Consider the following 19,383-nt stretch of genomic DNA (forward strand, 5'->3'; position numbering starts at 1 on the left):
CCGCTAGTACCCAGTTGGTGGATGTGGGGCAACTGTCTTTGCATTTTCTGTTAAATTAAATAGTAATATTTTTCATTAGTGGTGAAAATCAGTGCTGACAAGCTAGTGTGGAAACTTATTACAAGTGTTTTAAAATACAAGATTGGTATATCAAATAAAAACCTGATCGTAAAGCTTTCAGCACAAACATGGGTGATGCCCTAAGAAAGAATGAACTTTTGAGACATCATTAAAAATGGTCATAAAGGTGTCTGGAGCTAATGTTGATTAAACATTAGTAAGTCTATGATTCCTGACCTGTGTGGCTGTTTATGTTAATGCAAAACACTCCCCTCATATTATTCAATAGAAGATGAGGGGTCCTCATCGTCTTTGGTGCAGCACACATGGAAACATAAACATATCTGCCAATACCCTTATTTTAAGATTCATGCATGAAGTTTCCTTCCCTCACCCTACCTCACCTTGCTGGGGAAGAACAGGCATTTCTGCTAAGTGAAATTCATCATTTTTCTTTTCACCTGGCTAGTGTACTGTGATTCCCCTCTACACTGGGTGAACTGAAAGAATGTAATTTTCCACACTATGTCTGTAAACTGCCCCCAGACAATAGCCCGTGAATATAAGAAATTCTCTCTCTCCACAATGTGTTTACCCCAAAGATTGGTGTTTATGCCTATTGCCTCAGCTTAATTATTACGTGAACATAACCCCAATAATAACTGTGTTAGTAACAAAACCAAAACTGAAATATCTGGCACAATTAAAACTGAACACGCTCACACAAAGACATGAAATAGGATACTCTAAATGTATGTGTGTATGTACACCTACAACCCCACCCCATTATGCTCATTTAATAGTTTTGTTACACATATAAAATTAATGAAAAGCACCTTACCACTTGAAAAGCTGCCGGTTTTTGCAAGCCACTACTTTCAGGCTGCTGGTCCTTTGGCACCAAAACACTCCTAAATCGAGTTCCCTTCTCGCTGGAATAAGTTCTTGAAGTCTGCAGACTTTCATAGTATATACTCTTTGAAGAAGAACGTATGTCACGATCAGATTTTTGTAAAAGCTGAGCTGAAGGCATTGAACTTAAAGATAAGGTCTCTTCTGCGTTAAGTGCCTCCTTAGAAAGAAAATGTGAGTATCTCCTCTCATGACTGTTTTCTGGGACTGCTGTGCACAAGCTGTTTGGCCCCTGACTAGAAAGATATGATTCTTTTTCATCCTCTGGTTTGTTTTCTTCACAAATATTCTCTTCCTCTTCGTCATTACACTGGCTGCTAGATCTTAACCGTTCAGACACTGACTGAAGAAGTGATAAGACCGACAAGGATTGGTTGGCTCTTTCAATAGGATTACCTTCTGGTGAGCCATCAGCGGACAGCAAGTCCTCTTGAGAACTGTCATCTTCATATATAGGAGACAAAGAGAAAGGGTAAACACTGAATCGCTTTGCTTCCACTGTCACAAATGCTTCTGAAGAAAGATTGTTTAATTGGCTGCTTTGTTCACAAGGGTGGACAGACTCAAGTTTGCCTTTTACAGTTTTACACATAAGAAAATGTTGATTATTATTATCCAGGGATTGGTCAGGAGGGGATGATAAGGGATGATCTGGTTCTTCTGTTGAAAAGAAATAGCTATTATCTTGAAGAGCACCTTCATACAAAATGGTGAAAGAACTGCTGTCCAACTCTTCAGGTGGAGAAGAAGCAAATAACTTGGGGGATTTCTCTCCATTTCCACAATCATCATCAACATCCAGATAATATTCCTTGAGCACTGTTAAACCTGTCTCAACGACTGCTTCTTCCTTAAAGGAAAAATCTGAGTTCAAGCCAATCTTTGCTGAGCTGTTCATTACAGGCCGTTCAGACATACTGAACTGGGTACCAAATTTACAAACATTCTGAGGCACTGCGTAAGCTTTCGTCATTTTACCACAGACCTTTTCACTTTCTATTTCATAATATTTTTCACATGGTTCCTCTTTTACAACTTCTGCAGAGTCACCCTCTTTAAAAACATATTCAGGCAGATTCTTTCCTACATTATTTCCAAGTGAATCTAAAGGTCCAAATGGTGGCAAATGCACTTCATCCATTACAGTTTCTTCATTTATTAAATATGAGGAATATTCAGATTCATCATCAATTGTCCACTTTGTTTCCTCACCGGCATCTGTCATGCACATAGTACAATTGACATGTTTACTGTTTTTGCCATTGACTATAGGAGGGCTGCATTCTATTGTAGCTGTGGGATCAGACCAGTCATTTTCATTTTTCTGTTCTCCACCTGTTATTTCTTTGTGGTCGTCTTTCATATTACTATACAAAGATGCTGAGGAGTTTGCTACTTTACCTTCACTGATTATATTGCATACTGAAGTTCCATATATTGGACTTAAATTTAAAGGTTCTTCAATTATTTTGGGAAGTTTAGCTGTTAATTCAGTATCAGTAGTAAGCTTCTTTGATGCTTCAGTGTTGGACTTAAGGGCTGAATTTTGAAAAATGCCATTGCTCAGATGGTCCTCATGCTGATTATATGTCACTTTTCGTATGGCTGCATTAATAACATCATCAATTATTTCTTTCGCTTTTAGTACTATTGAACTATGTAGGTCAATTTTATCTGTAATGTCAAATGGTATTTTTTCATCTTTAATATTTGTGCCAAGTGTGTCTTTTGCTTTAACTTCAGAAAGCTTTCTGATACAACCCTCATTAAAATGCTTTAATGATGAATTCCTTGACTGCATTTCTTTTGATTCTGACAGCATTTTTCTATTTTTCTGATCTTTTTGAAGGCTGAGCCCTAATAAATTGTCCTTAATGTCATTAGTCTGGCAGACGCCAGCTGCTTGCTTTGATCTTATTTCTTCTATGGCTAAACGCAGAACTGCATCAACTATTTCATCAGCCTTTTTGAGCAAAACAGTTAAGTCTTGGGATTTAATTTGTACTTGCCTTCCTGTTTCAACATCATTCGGTGCTTCCTCGGAAAACTGGCTGCTTGATTCTGTAAACAAAGTTGTAATTGCTTGATCACCCATTTCAAAGGTGTTCGAATTAGCAGCAGCAGCAGCAAGGTAGTGAAGATTTAGCTGGCCTGAAGTTCTTTGCTCCTCTTTTCTCTGCTGTGTAGTGAAGGACATTCCTAGTACAATCTTTACAGGTTCTGTAGCTTCCACATGACAGGCAACTGGGGACAAGCATGGGACTGGGTACTCTGCTTCTGACACTGATTTAGAGTGTAGACTATTTGGTTTATATTTAGGCGAAACCTTGCCCTTCTTTTCTTCAGAATCAATAAGAAGAGAATGATTCTTGTCTAAAACAAAATCTGATGTTTCACAGGCAGGAGAACTAAGCTTTGAGCTATCTTTAAAGCAAGTAATGGGTGACACAGGCTTGAAAGTATATACATTTTCAAATGTAGAAACAGGAAGATCCTCTTTTGCCAGGTTAGATCTAGAGTCTACCAAGCAAGAGGCAGACATATCCTTCATTTCTTCAGAGCGCAGTAAAATCTCACTTCTACTATCAGCAATTTCAGCAGTGTCAAAGGTAATATTAGTTTCAGGAATGCATTCAGATTCCAAAAAAGTACCAGGAACTTGACCTGCAGACCCAGATTCAGCAGCAATAAGAAGGCTCGCAGGTCCACAGTCCTCTGACACTGAGATAACTTGGTTATTTTCACATGTAGAGGCAGAACAACATATTTTACCATTGATAGTCCCTGCAGAATCACTTAGAGACTGGTTAGTACAATCCTGTTTATCAGTCAAAGAAGCCCCCAACAAACTGTGATCTTCAGAATTAAGGACAGGTTTAGACACATCGTCCAAAATGATGTTGCTATCTCCAGAGATGAAAGACTTACCGACCAAGACACGTAACGGAGAAGAAGGAAATGATAAATAACTATTTTCTTCTGATTTCACAACAGGAGGAGAGATCTCGGGGAAGCATGCCTCTTTAGAAGAAGAGGCAGGAGGTAGACCTATTGAGATGTCCTCTTTAGTTTCATAAGCCATTTTTGCTTCAGTTTGATTTTTTATTTCATCAACTAATGGATCATTTTTTTGTGCAGATATCACAACTTCTGCAGTTTTAAGAAGTGATGGAATAGGTTTGGCCACTGTAGTAGTGCCTGTGTTGCTTTTAAGTTCTGAGTTCTCTAATTTGATGGGCTTGGTTTTGTCTTCAGCGAGAGGAAGAGGACTATGTAAACCAGTCAATGTTTCGATCAGAGTTTCATCCTCAACTCTCTCAGAAATATGGCAGTTGTCATCTTTAGCCTCAAGGATAAGAGGGGCACCATCCATAGTGCCCACAGCCTCCTCAGTGCTGGTACCACCTGTTTCTAAGAAAGCTGATGCCACCCGAGACACCACATTTTCATATTCAGCAGCTAACAAAGATGTGTTGGCATGGTTTACCTCAGTTGCGTTAGGAGAAGCACCTGTCATTCTAACATGGTCAAATTGTGTCACAGGCACATAGATATTATCATTGGTAAAATTATTAGTTCCATTCTCAGACGTCATGGGGAAGTTATGATTGTTTTGTACATCTGTAAGTACCATGGACTCAGTGGCCTCTTCACACTTTAGATCGCTTTTGCCAAATATATCTACATTTTGAACCATTTCTTTGGATTGGACTGAAGCAAGCCTACCGACTCCTGCTGATATATCACCTTTTTTGCAATTTGTATCCTGCAACACCAACTGCAATTCTTCTCCAACTTTTTGTTCGTGGAGAGGTAAGTGCCCATCTGGTGAAATGATCTGCATGTTTTTCTCGTTCTGCTCTGTCACTTTTTGGTGTGATTCTTCAGTTTCACTTTCTACCCTGCTAACTGCCTGTCCCCTACCTATAATACTATTCAAATGCAATGTTTGGTTCTCTTTTAGTTTGAATTGATCCCCAGTCCAACTATTGCAGGGACCTTTGTTTTCTAGCATCTGTTGCTCATTATCACCTAAGTCTACTTTGGGGTGCGGAAAAAACTCCTCTTGCATTGTCTCTTTTGTTTCTGTGTTAGAAAAAGCGCAAAACTGCATTCCTTTTTGAAAGCCAACAGTGGTAGCATTGATTGACTGAATCTCCATTTGTATTTCCCCTAACACCTCCTCCCTATTTTCAAGCAATCTGCTATTTTCTGAACTCATACTAACAGCATCTCTATTCTGGCAACTGAAATTGGCTTTCTTTTGCAACAGTGTTGGCTCCAACAGAAGGTTCCTATTAAGTTCTGGTGTGCTGGAAACTGCTATATGTTTCACAGAAACCAGTTCCTCAATGCAATTTTTGATTGTTTCCATTTCTGTCAACGAGGTAATTTTGTTCTTCAGTTCTTTGTGCTCACAATTGCCCAAGACATCCAGAGAATTTCCCCCCAAATCCATTTCTGCCAAAAATACGATTGCTTGTGAATCCTTCGTGTCATCGTTAGTCTTAGGTCCCGAGTTCGTTTTCAACGAAGATTCTGTCTTTGTTGTAGTAGTTTCTGAGTCTGGAAGGCTTACAGTCCTGTTTTCTTTGTTTTTGGCTGTAGTGCTATTAATGCTGGTTGAGGTTTGTTTTTCTTGCTCCAATTCCGCTTGTTTCTTAAGCAATTGCTTAATTCTTGCAGAACCTCGATATGTTGCATAAGTAACTGCAGGTGCACCCAAATCACATTCTGTTTTCCTGGAACAGAAGAAATATCCTTATTGGAACATTAGCAAAAGCTCCTAGGCATACTCAGTTATATAAAATGAAATTTTAAACAGACACAGAAAGATTAGTACAATAGGCACTGGTCTCTTTTATTTCAAAAATCTAAAACAATGTTTCTACTTTGAAGAATCTTGCTTGATCAGACCAAAGTCTACTCTAGGCCAGCGCCCTGTTCTCACAGGGGCCAACCAGATGCTTATGGGAAACCCACAAACAGGACAAAAGTGCAATAGCTCTCTCCCACTTATGGCCCCTTGCAACTGGTATTGCCTCTGATACTGAAGGAATTATAGCCATCATGATTAATAGTTATTTCCCACCACCACCCGTCAAAATACTCAAATGTATAATATATATATGCCATTACAGGTGTAATTAGTGGAGATTTTTAAATAGCTATTGACTCATAGTACCACTGAGGAGAAGGCTTTGTGGGTCATCATGTCCAGCCCCTGGCAGAAACATGTATGTAAAGCTATTTTTGTCAAATAATTGTGTCCTAACTACAGTGATCTGCACCCTTGGATGAGGTTTGCAGATGAAAGTAGTTCACTTTATCCACTTTACATTGTTTTAGATTATAAAAGGATCAACAAAATCCTCAAAAGTACCATTTGCCTGTCTCTTTCTGAAAACGTTCATGTTACCCTAATTGCTTGTCAGAGCTGGGGCACCTGTGGCTCTCTGGAAATTGGACTACAACCTCCAACATTCCTGACTATTGGCCATACTGGCTGGGGCTGATGGGAGCTGGAGTCCAACAACACTTGGAGGGCCTCAGGTTCCCCACCTGATTCATGTAGCGATTCAAAGTAATGGTCTACCATTAGCGCTCAGAAACAGTTCTGAGTCTTTCCTCCTGGAGATAAGTGGAATATTTGGACTTGATCAAATGTCAGATACAGTCTGTTGTGTTCGTGTGCATTTATGATCCACTGAAAATTTTAATTAAAAGTATATGATGGCTGTGTATCTGTAAGTAAGGCCTGTTTCCTTTACCATTTAACTCAGGACTGATTCACACATACATATATGCTACACAGCATCTTGTCACTTCAGTGTCTCATTCAACGACTTATTCATGGAAAAACAGACCCTATTTAAAATTATTGTATGAGGTGATACAAAAGTCCTGTCTATAGTATTTGGTGCTAATTATATACATGCAAGCCATCAGTAAGTTACTGGGTGACGAGCAAGTGTCTTTGAACTGAGATCCAACTAGATGTGAAACTGAGAGAAATGGTGCCACATGTAAAAGAGAGAGAGTTACTGCAATTGGAGTGAATGTTGGATTCATTTGAGGACTACTCTTTGTGACCAGACTGTGGTATGGCTCTCCATATCACTGTAAACCCAAGAGCAGAAGCACTGCAAATTAAACTACAATTTGGCTGTGCCTGAAGCAATCAGATGGCCACTTCAGAACAAAGTCAAACCTCATCATGAGCCCCATGTGGCATGTTAGAAGTGTCATATGAATCAGCAGCTCTATGAAGGCTACAGAGAAACTGGTGCTTTTCTGCTATCTATACTTGCCATCTGGATGTAATCTTTAGAGGTTATCTGTGGGGTTAATGTCATTTTATACATGAATTAAAGCCTTTTAATCTCTCACTCTCAAGGAAAAAAATGAATTTTATAAGACTAAACATGTGTTATAAGACCAAGGGGATATGAAGCAAATATGACATTCTTCTTGTGCATACAGTTTAAAAGCCCAGTTAATTCTAATCGGTGAAATACAAATGCAGCAGGGACAGATTATCAGTACATTATTCAGGTGCCATCTTAGTCTCCAGAGGGGGGGGGGGAAGCAGATTATATATTCCAACAGCACCATCTGTCTATCCACTTCAGAGCTGCTCCAGACATTTAAGTCTTCTATGGCCAAGGTTTTGCCTTCCCTGTGGAATGCCACAGCACCAATACGAAAAGGCCAACGTTTGAAAGAGATTATTATATATAAAATGGCATGGTTTTTTAAAAAAAGATATTGAGCCTTTTGTTTTTATTATTTTCCCCAGAGATTTTTGCATTCATGATTCAATTCATAACCAATATTCTACTATTATTTTAAGGTACACGAAAAATATCTGCAATGCCATGACCAGAAAGTTTATTCTAGACTCATTTTTCATTCCGTTTACAGTAAATCAATGCACTTAAATTGCTGAGATTCCTAGAAAGCAAAGTATAATTCTCCATTGGTATTGACAAGGGCCAAACCATGGAGTGCTAAGTTTCTTTATACTTGTTTATTACTCAGCACTTCTTACAGTGAGGTACAGAGAAGCATCCATCCTCATTTACTCGTTTGCTTAATCACCAATACTGCCAGCAGATACACCAAATTATAGCCTTCTACTGTAGCACAGTAATCGTAGACTACAGACATTAATTTATAGAAAAAAGTCCATCTGAAGAAGATTGGGTGAAGGATTAGAGGAGGTGAATGATCCACAAGAAGTAAGGACTGCCTCTCTCCTTTCCATTTCCAGCAGCAGCAGCTGTTCAAAGTACCCGGAATAGAGAAGACTACACATGGAGATAAGGAAGAATGTAGCCACATGTGCTATGTGCACATGAAAAAGAAAAAAAGAACAATAATCTTTGGGCTGGAAATGCTGGCATGGCCACCACCAACCTGCAAAGTATCACATAAACTTAATCAGCTCAACACACTCTGTAAATATATTATCTATTTTAATAAAAGTACAATTGTTCTGAGCTACCAAGAAAGGGAATTATAGAATTTAAAGTTGAGATTGACAAATTCTATTTAACTCGAGCAGGGAAGGAGCAAATTACGGTAGTTTACAAGGGGAAATGAGCATCCAGCACAATTCATAGCCAAAGCTATGCCATGGCAGCCCTGAATGATGCAGTTAACAATGCAACGTGGGAAAGAAAATCCTGATCGTGAAGAAAGCCCTGCCTACATTGTCTGACTCAGATGCTTCACAACAGAACAACCATGCACCATTGTTGAATATTTCATAGCAACCTACATCCAGTTATTGTTGAATGACCTTTAAAATTGTACTAAAGAATAGGTGTAGCCAAAAAGCCAGTAATAAATGCTCTGAGTCATAGAGTTTATTGAATATATACTGTTCACTTACAATGTATTTATTACCTAAGTCAACAAAAGATATAGTTTGATATAAATAGAATAAGATGCTATGCCTTCAAAAAAAGAGTAAAAAATAAAGACATAGTTAAATGAGAAACCTTCAGAACCAAACTTTCAAACTACTGTACTAGATTATCTGTAAATATAGCACATGACCCAGGAAACTACGTGCACAAAATAAACCACTTAAATATCTCTATAAGGGTGCATAAGTTGTATACAACTGGGTATGAGGAACAAAGGAGAACAAGTAGACAATTAGAACACAAATGGCTTGTGAATGTGGAAACTGTTTGATTTTCATTGGGCAAACCCCATGCATGAGGAAAATAGCTCTTCCATGTGTGAAAACGTGTTTCCACATGCATTATACATTTTCCTGGATCACAGCCTATTACTGTGAAATGCAGCCATACAGATCTTCATTTCTGTGAGTAAACACCACATGACATAAAAACATGCTGAAGATTTGAGGTTAAGACTCTGATTCAACCTAGCAGGCACAGAGGCTTGGAAAATAAAAGAAAAGAAATGTCCTGCCAATCATCATTATTTGGTGGAGAAGGTGAAGCAGGATTTGGGTGGATTCTGTCCTACACTTCTCTGCCATAACAACTGTTTGGGGATTTTAGCTTTTTAGGAATGGCTCTGCATGTACAACTTTCAGTGCTGGATCAGGGAAAAGAACAGGTATGCACTACCTGTTGGCACACGTACTTCCTCAGTCGCCTAACTGGACCAAGGTGCATATGTGTACAATGCGATCGCAGATAACTGTATGTTGTAAAAGAGGCGGTTTAAAGTTCAATTAATGAGCCTTATACAGTGGTACCTCGCAAGACGAATGCCTCGCAAGACGAAAAACGCGCAAGACGAAAGAGTTTTCCGTTTTTTGAGTCGTTCCGCAAGACAAATTTCCCTATGGGCTTGCTTTGCAAGACAAAACGTCTTGCGAGTTCTTGTGAGTTTGTTTCCTTTTTCTTAAAGCCGCTAAGCCGTTAATAGCCGCTAAGCCGCTAATAGCCGTGCTTCGCAAGACGAAAAAACCGCAAGACGAAGAGACTCACGGAACGGATTAATTTCGGCTTGCGAGGCACCACTGTACATTGGAAGAGATGGGCTTTGTGACTTTCTGCAGCAGCTAATCACAGTCTTGTTTTATAGCACCTAAAATTTACTAAGCTGTTGTATGCATATTGTAAACCTGTCTTGTTTTTATTTTTAAGACATGTTCCAAAAGGAAAAAGGGATGGGGAGCTTAGAAGAAAACAAGGAGACTCAAGAAGCAGTTTTGCATTTTTTATAGTTCTCATAAACATCAGCTTGAATAGCTAGAGTTCAGGGAGAGCAGGAGCTAAATGGCTGCTATTCTCTTCCACTTGACAGAGTGGGCCCTGCTGTTTCATCTCTCCCTCTGCTGTACATCAACTGGCATGGCTGCTGATAGAGAGCAGCTGAAGAAGAGGAGGTGCCAAATAATCTATGACAGAGAGGCAGGATTTGTCATAGCTAAACCCCTTGTGACCAATACTTATCCAGCTTGATTTTAGGAGAGAAAGTCCACAGCTTCTCTGACTATTTCACTGGCCGGTCCTTCTCCAGTTATATTTTATATTCAGACATTTAGAAAATTGCCTAAATATAAATATAATCTTAATTTATTGAAGAAATCAAGGGCTGATGTAACGCATAACCTAATTAAATTATTGCTTGTTTTACAGGCATTCATAGTGATCTATGAATTGCTGTTGCTCTTTGTTTTTCTTAAAGGCTTGGGCTTTAAGTAAGAAAGTAGTTCAGAGGTCTTTCTTAACCTATTTATGAATTTTTCATATTTTAATTTTATTTAACAGGAATTATATACTGCTTAATTATCAAAATATTTTAAGCAGTCTGCACAAAATATAAAATACCTGAAAGCAAGTTTTACTGAAACCAATAGGACTTTCTTCCAAGTGATGGTGTTTAAGATCACATAATGAGTTTTTATAAAACTCAATTAGCAGCCCATAGAAATAGAAATTTCTGGATTAGCATTTCAGCCAGGCCATGGAAAAGACCGTGCTCACCTATCTCTTCCCCTGGAGCAACCAGATAGAATGGCTACTGATAGATAACATTTAGAGAAGAAACCTTATCAAGATTTCCTTTGTAGCAAATGGTTCAGAGGGAATAAGAATAACATTATACAAGATCGTTTAGTGGCCGATGTTTCATAATGCTGGCATTTTGATGACTGACTCTTGGTTGAAGTTGACCTCTAAACTTAATTGTGGAAAGCAAGCATAAAATGAACTTTTAATCTTATACCAGTCCACTTATCTCTAGCGATTCATGCCTTTCATTAGGATGTGCAAGACATTTTAATTTCACATTTGGCTTATCAATCAGTACTATAAGAGAGCAGCTTTGATTGTTATAATACGCACAGGGAACAGGAAGTGTGATTGGCTCACACTTCCTACTCTTTATACTTAAGTTATTACAGGAAGTGCAAGCCGATCACACTTGCTATTTTCTCACCTTTTTCTAATGTTTCAAATAGAGCCCCTGTATATTTCTGGTAGAAATGTTCACAGAACTGTTGTTTTTGCTGGTAGTATACCCATACCACAACACAACACAGAGTTTCAGAGAAACAGATATTACACATTCCACTTCATATCACTACATACATACTGTATTGGCCTGAATATAAGCCTCACTTTTTCCCCAAATTCCGACCATGAAAAGTTAAAGTGTGACTTAAAGTCGCAACCTTACAAAAAATGGCTCTTACTATATCGCTGCTGAAACAGACATATGGTAAAACAGAATGGGTGTGAGTGCCTGCGGAATTTTAAGGGAGCAGCTTATATTGAGGTATTGACTTTTTTTCTTTCCCCCCACTTGAATTTTAAAGGTGTGGCTTATATTCGAGTGCGGCATATATTCGAGCCAATACGGTACATTGCAAAGCAGTACACAAGCCATTTATATTTCCGGATCCTTGCAACATATAGCAACACCTGAAGTTCCTCTAAGAAAGGAGTTATTACAAGATACATGTCGTGTTTAGAGCAATGTTTAAATATTTACATTTCCCATTTATAACAAATGGGAACAATAGCATTTGACTGGAAACGTTTTTACTTCTTTAAACATTCAGATAATTAAATGGTACTAAACTTGCTTCGCAAGTAACCCATCATAAATGCTCATCTTCCAAGAATTATGTTCTAAGAATTGTTCTGCAAAACACTTTCGCTACTGTCCAGTTTTTCAAACAATAAGTCATTGGACTAACAACAGCTAATAAAAAGTGTCAAACATTTGTCAGGGGTGACTGCTTCAATGAATCAACTGGCTGGCTTTGCTCAAGGGATATGTTGTCATCTGTCGCCTGCAATGTACTGCAAGCTGAACTCATGAATTCCACCTTCCTTGGCTCACAGCCTGGAAAACAGAGTCTTTTCCAACAGGGGTTACAAAATTAACCTCAGAATGCAAAGGTTCACACAGTAGCTGGATTTTCTAGTTCTGTTGTGGGGCCAGGGGGCACTTCAAGGGCATAGGTGTTAAAGAGATGTGCCACTGACTACAGAATATATAGACCAGTGCTTCCCAATTAGCTAATTACTGAGGACCCCCTATTTTTCAAAAGCCAAGCCACAGACCCCCTATTTTTGAAAATTTTGATAACTCTATGGTAGTTACCTCTGCAAAGCATTTTTTTGAGCAAGATGTGGAGTAGCCCCTAATAAGCAAATGATTTTAGGTATACTACAAAAAACACAGACCCTAAAATTTGTGTTATTACCATGCAAAAGTGACAAAAATTTAGTTTGAGGGGAAGCAAGGGATGGGGCTGTGGACCCCCTGGGTGTGTTCCACAGACCCCCGGGGTCCCTGGACCCTTAATTGGGAACCACTGATCTAGACTAACAAAACCAAAACTACAATAATATTTGTGTAGGATTATCCTTCTATCTCTTATTTCTGCTGTGCCATCCATCCCTGGTGATATATGCTGTGAGCTGCCCAGAGAGGCTGGGGAAACCCTGTCAGATGGGCAGCGTATTATTAATTATTATTATTATTATTATTATTATTATTATTATTATTATTATTATTTAATTGTTACTATATGCAATATGCCAATAAATTTGAAAAGCTAGTAGAAATAAATATTTGAAATCTCCTGTTACAAACACCTATGTTCGTAATAGCTTCACTTTCATCAGCTCCAGGCCAAAGGTTTTCTGACATTTTCTAAATGATCCTTTCCAGGGACAGAAACATGTTGCATTAAGGATCCTTAGAGGACTGAAAAACAGGATACAAACTTATAGGATCACAGGATTGTAGAGTTCCAAGGGACCATGAAGATCATCTAGCCAAACTCCTACAATGCAAGAGTCTTTTGCCCAACATGGGGCTTGAACCCATAACCCTGAGATTAAGACCTGAGCTATTCCAGATAACCACAAGTTGCACTGGCCGGAAAAAGAACCTGGACCACCCATGTGGCAGGCGAGAATTCTACCACTGAACCACCAATGCTGCGTAGACAAACAAAACAAGAACCTCCTCATACCCCAATATTAACTAAAACAAAAGCATCGCCACGTTTGCCTTTCATCTGAGTGACAACTGCATAAAAGAAAAGCTATAGTCTCTTCCCCACCCCCCGCCGCACCATGGTAATGAAATGGTGGGGTATGTGCTCATTGGTAGAGCACATGCTCTGGTGACTGAGAAAAATCGTGGTGATCTGCCAGTTGGTGCAGTGAGTACTGAGCTAGATGAAATGATGGCCCGACTCAGTATAAAACATCTTCCTATGTCTCAAGAATTATAACCTACAGCTCTACTATAATCACATCTCTTAACTTTGGTTCTGTGCCATAAAAAAGCACACACACATATACTGACAGCTCTATTTCTCTTCTCCTCCATCTGCAACCCATCTTGTGTCACTCCTCTTAACGTTCCATCTTTCTCTCCCTTGCTCTCACACACTAGAAATGCTCAGGCTATTAGAATTTCCATCTGTTTTTTTTTACTTAACCACTCTCTACTTTCTCCATTCGCTATAATGCAGTGAAAGGGTTTGATTTGCATTTGCACAGCATTTCCTTCTGTCACAGCACTGACAGGAATGCTACATGAACTTTCGGAATAAATTAAGACTAACTTGGGCTACGCAGTCATCGACATGGCATGAAAACCAGTCATAAATCACACACTAATGTGGCATGTGAGCTTGCCAAACTAGTTTTCGTACTTGGCAGTTATATGCAATCAGTACTTGTGTTCTAAGAAGTTTATTCAAATGATCAGAACTGTACTTCCCTAATGTTTTAACTATAGTTAGCTGCACAGGGTGCGGCAGGATATAAATATCATGTTTTCAAGAGATGGACTAAACAGAAAAAAAACAACACTGATCCAATTTCACTAAAGTTAGCCAAAACTCTCTCGGCAAAGTTTTGATTATAGAAGCAAAACACTTTCATTTAAGGCAAGCCATTAGAGAACTGAGAACTCACAATCTCAATGTTGCTTTCTATCTACAACAAAAGTGGTTTTCAAGAACTTCTACATTTCAGGACTACTATTTACATCATTTGCCAAACGCCCCTTGCACCCCTGATTTAAATTATTCACCATCTATGCACATTATGCACCATTTAAATTGGCTAAATACTAGTGAGATGGTTCCAACCTCCAATATGCCCAGGAATTTTGATGTAATGTTTTGATATTCTCCAATAAAACGAAACAGTTAAATAGGTTGCCTATAACATTCTGGGCTTTTCATTCCTCTCCCCTGAAATAACCCCTCTTTTAATCATTGCAGGAAAATCTCCAAGTCTAGAAAGCAGCAAAGTATGGAAAATACTAGTCACCAAGTCAAAAGCAGAAGGAAACACTGAAAGTCTTGGAACTTTACAATAAGTAACAAAATAAAACAAGGTGGAGACAATGGTGATTCTTTCATCCCCTTGACCTTGGCCTCACAGATATTTCTTTTCCATCCCACCCATTTAAGTAACTGTTCCTCTCATACTCTTTAGGAATTGGTTTCTTGATCATTTCAAGAGCAGTTGCAAAACCTAATGAAAAAACAGTTTTGCAAGGATGCAATTTGACAAGTAAGTACAACATAAATCTTCTACAATTAAATTGCACAGTCCTGTGGTCCGAGGGAACACAGAATATCTGGGAGTGGAGAGAGAGGCCTGCCCCAGGAGACGGGGACCTCCATAGCCCTTCCTGTTCCAACACTTCCCTGAAATGGCCATAGGGGGTGGGGGGAACGACGCACCAGTTCTAGAGCTGGTTCATTAAAAAAAAACCCTGAAACTCCAAGGAGGAAAAAAGGTTAAATGTTTCTCCACCCGCTATTCCTCTGCAGGGCTCTGAATATGGCACTTGCATACAATTAGCTAGCTTTACCTTCCTTCCCCAGGCTTTTGGGTTGATCTGCCCGAGAATTTCTTGAGCTAAACTTAAGTTTAGTTTTTAGGAGATATTTATATTTCACATTATATACTTATATGTTTATATGATCTTTGATTAGGTTTTTCTTTGTCACGGATGTTGCTACAATATTATTGCTTTAAAAAATAGAATAAAGGCAAACTTTTTAAACAATATTTCCTATGTAGAATAATCTACATGATCTAAAATAGAAACCTAGCTTTAAGTAAGCAAGTTAATTATTGTACTGCAAGTCCAGTTGAATTCAGTAAAGCTATCTCCCTGGTAAGAATGCTTAGTCCAGCAACACCTTGGACACATTCACACAATCAAATGATATGCATTACCTTTGTGCCCTAATACACAATCCCTTTGCTGCTGCTGCTTCCTTCCTCTCATCAGGTGAACATCCACAGGAGACTATAACTACCCATTATTTGTGTTTTTATTTTAAAAGTATACAATATCAGAATACAATGTAATAGTAATAGTAAACTTACAACCAACTCATTTACTGTTGGCCATGTCTGGCCAATCCTCTCCAAATGTCTGGCCAAAAGATGAATAATAGCAGTGTTTGATAGTCCTAGAGGAGTTTGATAAATGGATTGCCACCACAATATCTCTGTAACTATAGTCAATGGTTTCCAAACAAGGCAAGATTTAGAAGTCAACTTTGGTTTGAAGTTGATTTCTTAATTCTGCCTTGTGGCTTATGAAGCCAGGATTTAATCATGCAAATCAGGATCACATCATTTTGTGACTTTCATTGGAAAATTTAAAAGAGAAGCTAGGGTGTGCCTTAAATTCCAGTTATGGTTACTAACCCATTAAAACTCATTATTACCATAGCATTCTAATATTGTGGCCACTTGTAAGCATCTTTCAGAAATGGAAAAAGGATGTCCCAAGGATATCTTAAAACATTTTGTAATACTGAGCATACCTTTCTCTTGAGGTTGTGCGGAGACAAATGAAAAAACTTACTTGGATGCTTCAGCAGATTGCTCCTGTGCTTTCTGTAAATCCTGTGAGCCAGAACTGGTGCTTTTAACAAAGTTAGCCTGTTCCTCTTTGCTTGCTGCTGTCTGGTCACCTCCAGGTGTTGAAATGACAAATATTTCTGGTTTTGGGTGGTCTGCATGTCCACCTTCCTGGTGACTAGCTGGACTTGCAAAGTCTTTGCCAGTTCTGTGGCATCCATCTCCAAGGTTGGAATGTTCAGTTTCTTTGTAGGATGATTTTGAAGCAATACCAAACAAACTCCCAAGATACTGGAAAAATCCTTCTTTGGGCTGCCTGTCATTACTGGCGTTTTTGCCTTCATGAACTAAACTAGGAAGGCTATTAGCTTTCTTTAATTCCTCCTGAGTGGTGGATCTGCTCAGCTCTTCAGTTGAGAGGTTCTTACTGTCACAGACTGAAATCTGTAAGGAAAGAGGTATTTGATTAATAACAATGAGAAAGAAACTAAATTATATTGTTTATCCTTGCAGCAACCCTATGAGAGGTTGGCAACAAAGAAGATTAGTCTGAGAGATGGTGACTCAGGGAGCTTTATGACTGAACAAGAATTTGAACCTTGGACTCTCATATCTAAGTCCAAATCTCTGCCCATTTAAACTCACAGACTGTATTATAAGTGCACTGAAGTGCATTCATGTATAGTACACACTGTTTTAATGCTAGCAATTTGGCTAATGCACTGTAACATGACTCATACTGACAAGACTCCTTTCTGCTTCTATCAGTGGTGGAAACTTAACTTCCTTACAGCAGGCTTAAGGGAAAAGATGCCTCGAGGGCTGCTTTTGTGATGGTGGGAAATCAGACAGCTTTTTAGTATCAACGGATATTATTACACCGCATACACTCTTGTAGAAGCTATTGTGCAACACTGGTTACAGAACAGCACTAGCAGCTATTTTCTTTCTACACCCTATTTATTATAATCCTTTATCCGTTTTACTCTGTAGTGGACATGTATCATGCTCACATTTAAAATCATCCAAACCACACATTTCAGAACTCTAGCAAAAGAAACACTTTAGGAGGTCAGTACATTCTGGACTGAACATGTAAGTAGCAGTATATTTGCACAAGTATATGGGTTTATGTTGTTCAGCAGCTTTCTTTCACAAAGAAATGATGGCTGTATCTTAGACCTGTTTCTATTTGAAGAAATAATAGCTGAAACAAGCATACTGGATGCTATTTAAAAATAGCTATGTGGTGAGTGTCAAGTTGTAAGATAACCAAGACAAGACTTTGGTTTCAGCAAATAAAATGTTTATACCTGAGCTAAGGTGTTATATAAGAGGGAATAGTCAACCTCAAATCAGAGGTAAACAATTACCTTTAATCTCTGTAAAAGTAACCAGTTTGAAAATATTTTCAAAGACTCTAGTTTTTTAAAACAAAAATATGGGCATCATAATTGCTTTGTTATGTTTTCAGTAACTCCTGCGTAGCATGGCAAAACGAAGATTCATAACTATTTTCCTAGTTGGCCAATACAGTGGTGCCTCGCAAGACGAAATTAATTCGTTCCGCAAGTTTTTTCTTCTTGCGAGTTTTTCGTCTTGCGAAGCACGGTTTCCCATAGGAATGCATTGAAAATCAATCAATGCGTTCCTATGGAAACTGCCTTCAGACCAGGTGCAGGGACAGTCTGTCCCCCGACCTCTTCTGAAGGCTGGGGGGGGGGACAAGGGCTTATCTTCCCACCGCCAGCCTTCAGAAGGCTGTTCTGAAGGCTGGCGGTGGGAAGAAAAGCCCTTCTCCCCACCTCCCGCCCCGCAAGCTCCGGGGACAGGAGGGCTTTGCTGCCGACCGCCAGCATTTTAAAAGCCCCCGCTGTCCCGGGGCGAATTTTAAAATGCTGGCGGGCAGCAGCGAAGCCTCCGCTGTCCTGGGGGCTTTTAAAATGCTGGGGGTCGGCAGAGAAGGCTTTGCTGCCGCCTGCCAGCATTTTAAGATCGCCCGGGACAGCGGAGAAGTCTCCGCTGTCCCGGGAAGGCAGGCGGAGGGGGGAGCAAAGACTTCCCCCCCCGGCCTTCAGAAGAGGTCCAGGACCTCTTCTGAAGGCCGGCGGTGGGCGAAAGTCTTTGCTCGCGACCGCCAGCATTTTAAAAGAGGTCCCCGGAGATTTCCCTATGGCCTTTCTTCTTGCGAAGCAAGCCCATAGGGAAATTTGTCTTGCGGAACGACTCAAAAACGGAAAAGTCTTTCGTCTTGCGAGTTTTTCGTTTTGTGAGGCATTCGTCTTGCGAGGCACCACTGTATATTTTTTCTGGCCCCACTTACATTAAGAGAGAATAATGGTTTTCCTTCCCCTGGTGATTATCTGGTATCACGCCCAAGCTGCTACAAAACTTCTAAGAGTTTTATTATTTTCTAAATATTTATAGCCTCTTACCAAAAGAAGTTTTCAGAATCAAGCACCATCAACTCTGCACAAAGCCTCAGCCAGTTATGTGGTTTTTTGTTTTGTTTGGTTTTTTTGCAATAGCATCACAAGGGAAAGTTGGAACTTTAGGGGAACCAGTTATCTGTACCAGTGGCGTTCACCCAGGAACAAGCACTGCTGTCACCTGCCCACGGAGGACCTTACGGACTTTAAACAAAAACATCCTGAAGGTACCAGGCGACAGAGAGGTTAGGCTAGCCTCAACTAGAGCCAGGGCTTTTTCGGCTGTGGCTCCAATCTGGTGGAACGCTCTGTCACAAGAGACTAGGGCCCTGCGGTACTTGACATCTTTCCGCAGGGCCTGCAAGACAGAGCTGTTCCACCAGGCCTTTGGCCAGGGCACAGCCTGACTCTCCTTTGGCAATCCTCACAGAACTTCTAGCCCAATGGTTGCCATCAATTTGATTTGAATTAATTTTATAATGAAATGATTTTAGAATGTTGTACTATTTTATTGTTGTTAGCCGCCCTGAGCCCGGCTTTGGCTGGGGAGGGCGGGATATAAATAAAATTTATTATTATTATTATTATTATTATTATTATTATTATTATTATGGCATCACATAAAA

The 19,383-nt window shown here is 39.4% G+C and overlaps 1 protein-coding gene across 1 annotated transcript in view; it reads right to left on the minus strand.

Annotated features, from left to right (window-relative positions):
- The window catches only part of CRYBG3 (crystallin beta-gamma domain containing 3), a 61,117-nt gene that overhangs the window by 27,534 nt on the left and 14,200 nt on the right, over window positions 1-19,383 (minus strand). Inside the window, exons 3-4 of the mRNA XM_083498486.1 lie at window positions 16,333-16,772; window positions 902-5,714 (exon numbers count right to left, since the gene is read on the minus strand). Of these exons, the coding sequence (XP_083354612.1) occupies window positions 902-5,714; window positions 16,333-16,772 (5,253 nt within the window). The remainder of the gene's footprint in view (window positions 1-901; window positions 5,715-16,332; window positions 16,773-19,383) is intronic.

This window comes from Podarcis liolepis (assembly GCF_965112155.1).
Source record: "Podarcis liolepis genome assembly, chromosome: 4".
Classification (NCBI taxonomy): domain Eukaryota; kingdom Metazoa; phylum Chordata; class Lepidosauria; order Squamata; family Lacertidae; genus Podarcis; species Podarcis liolepis.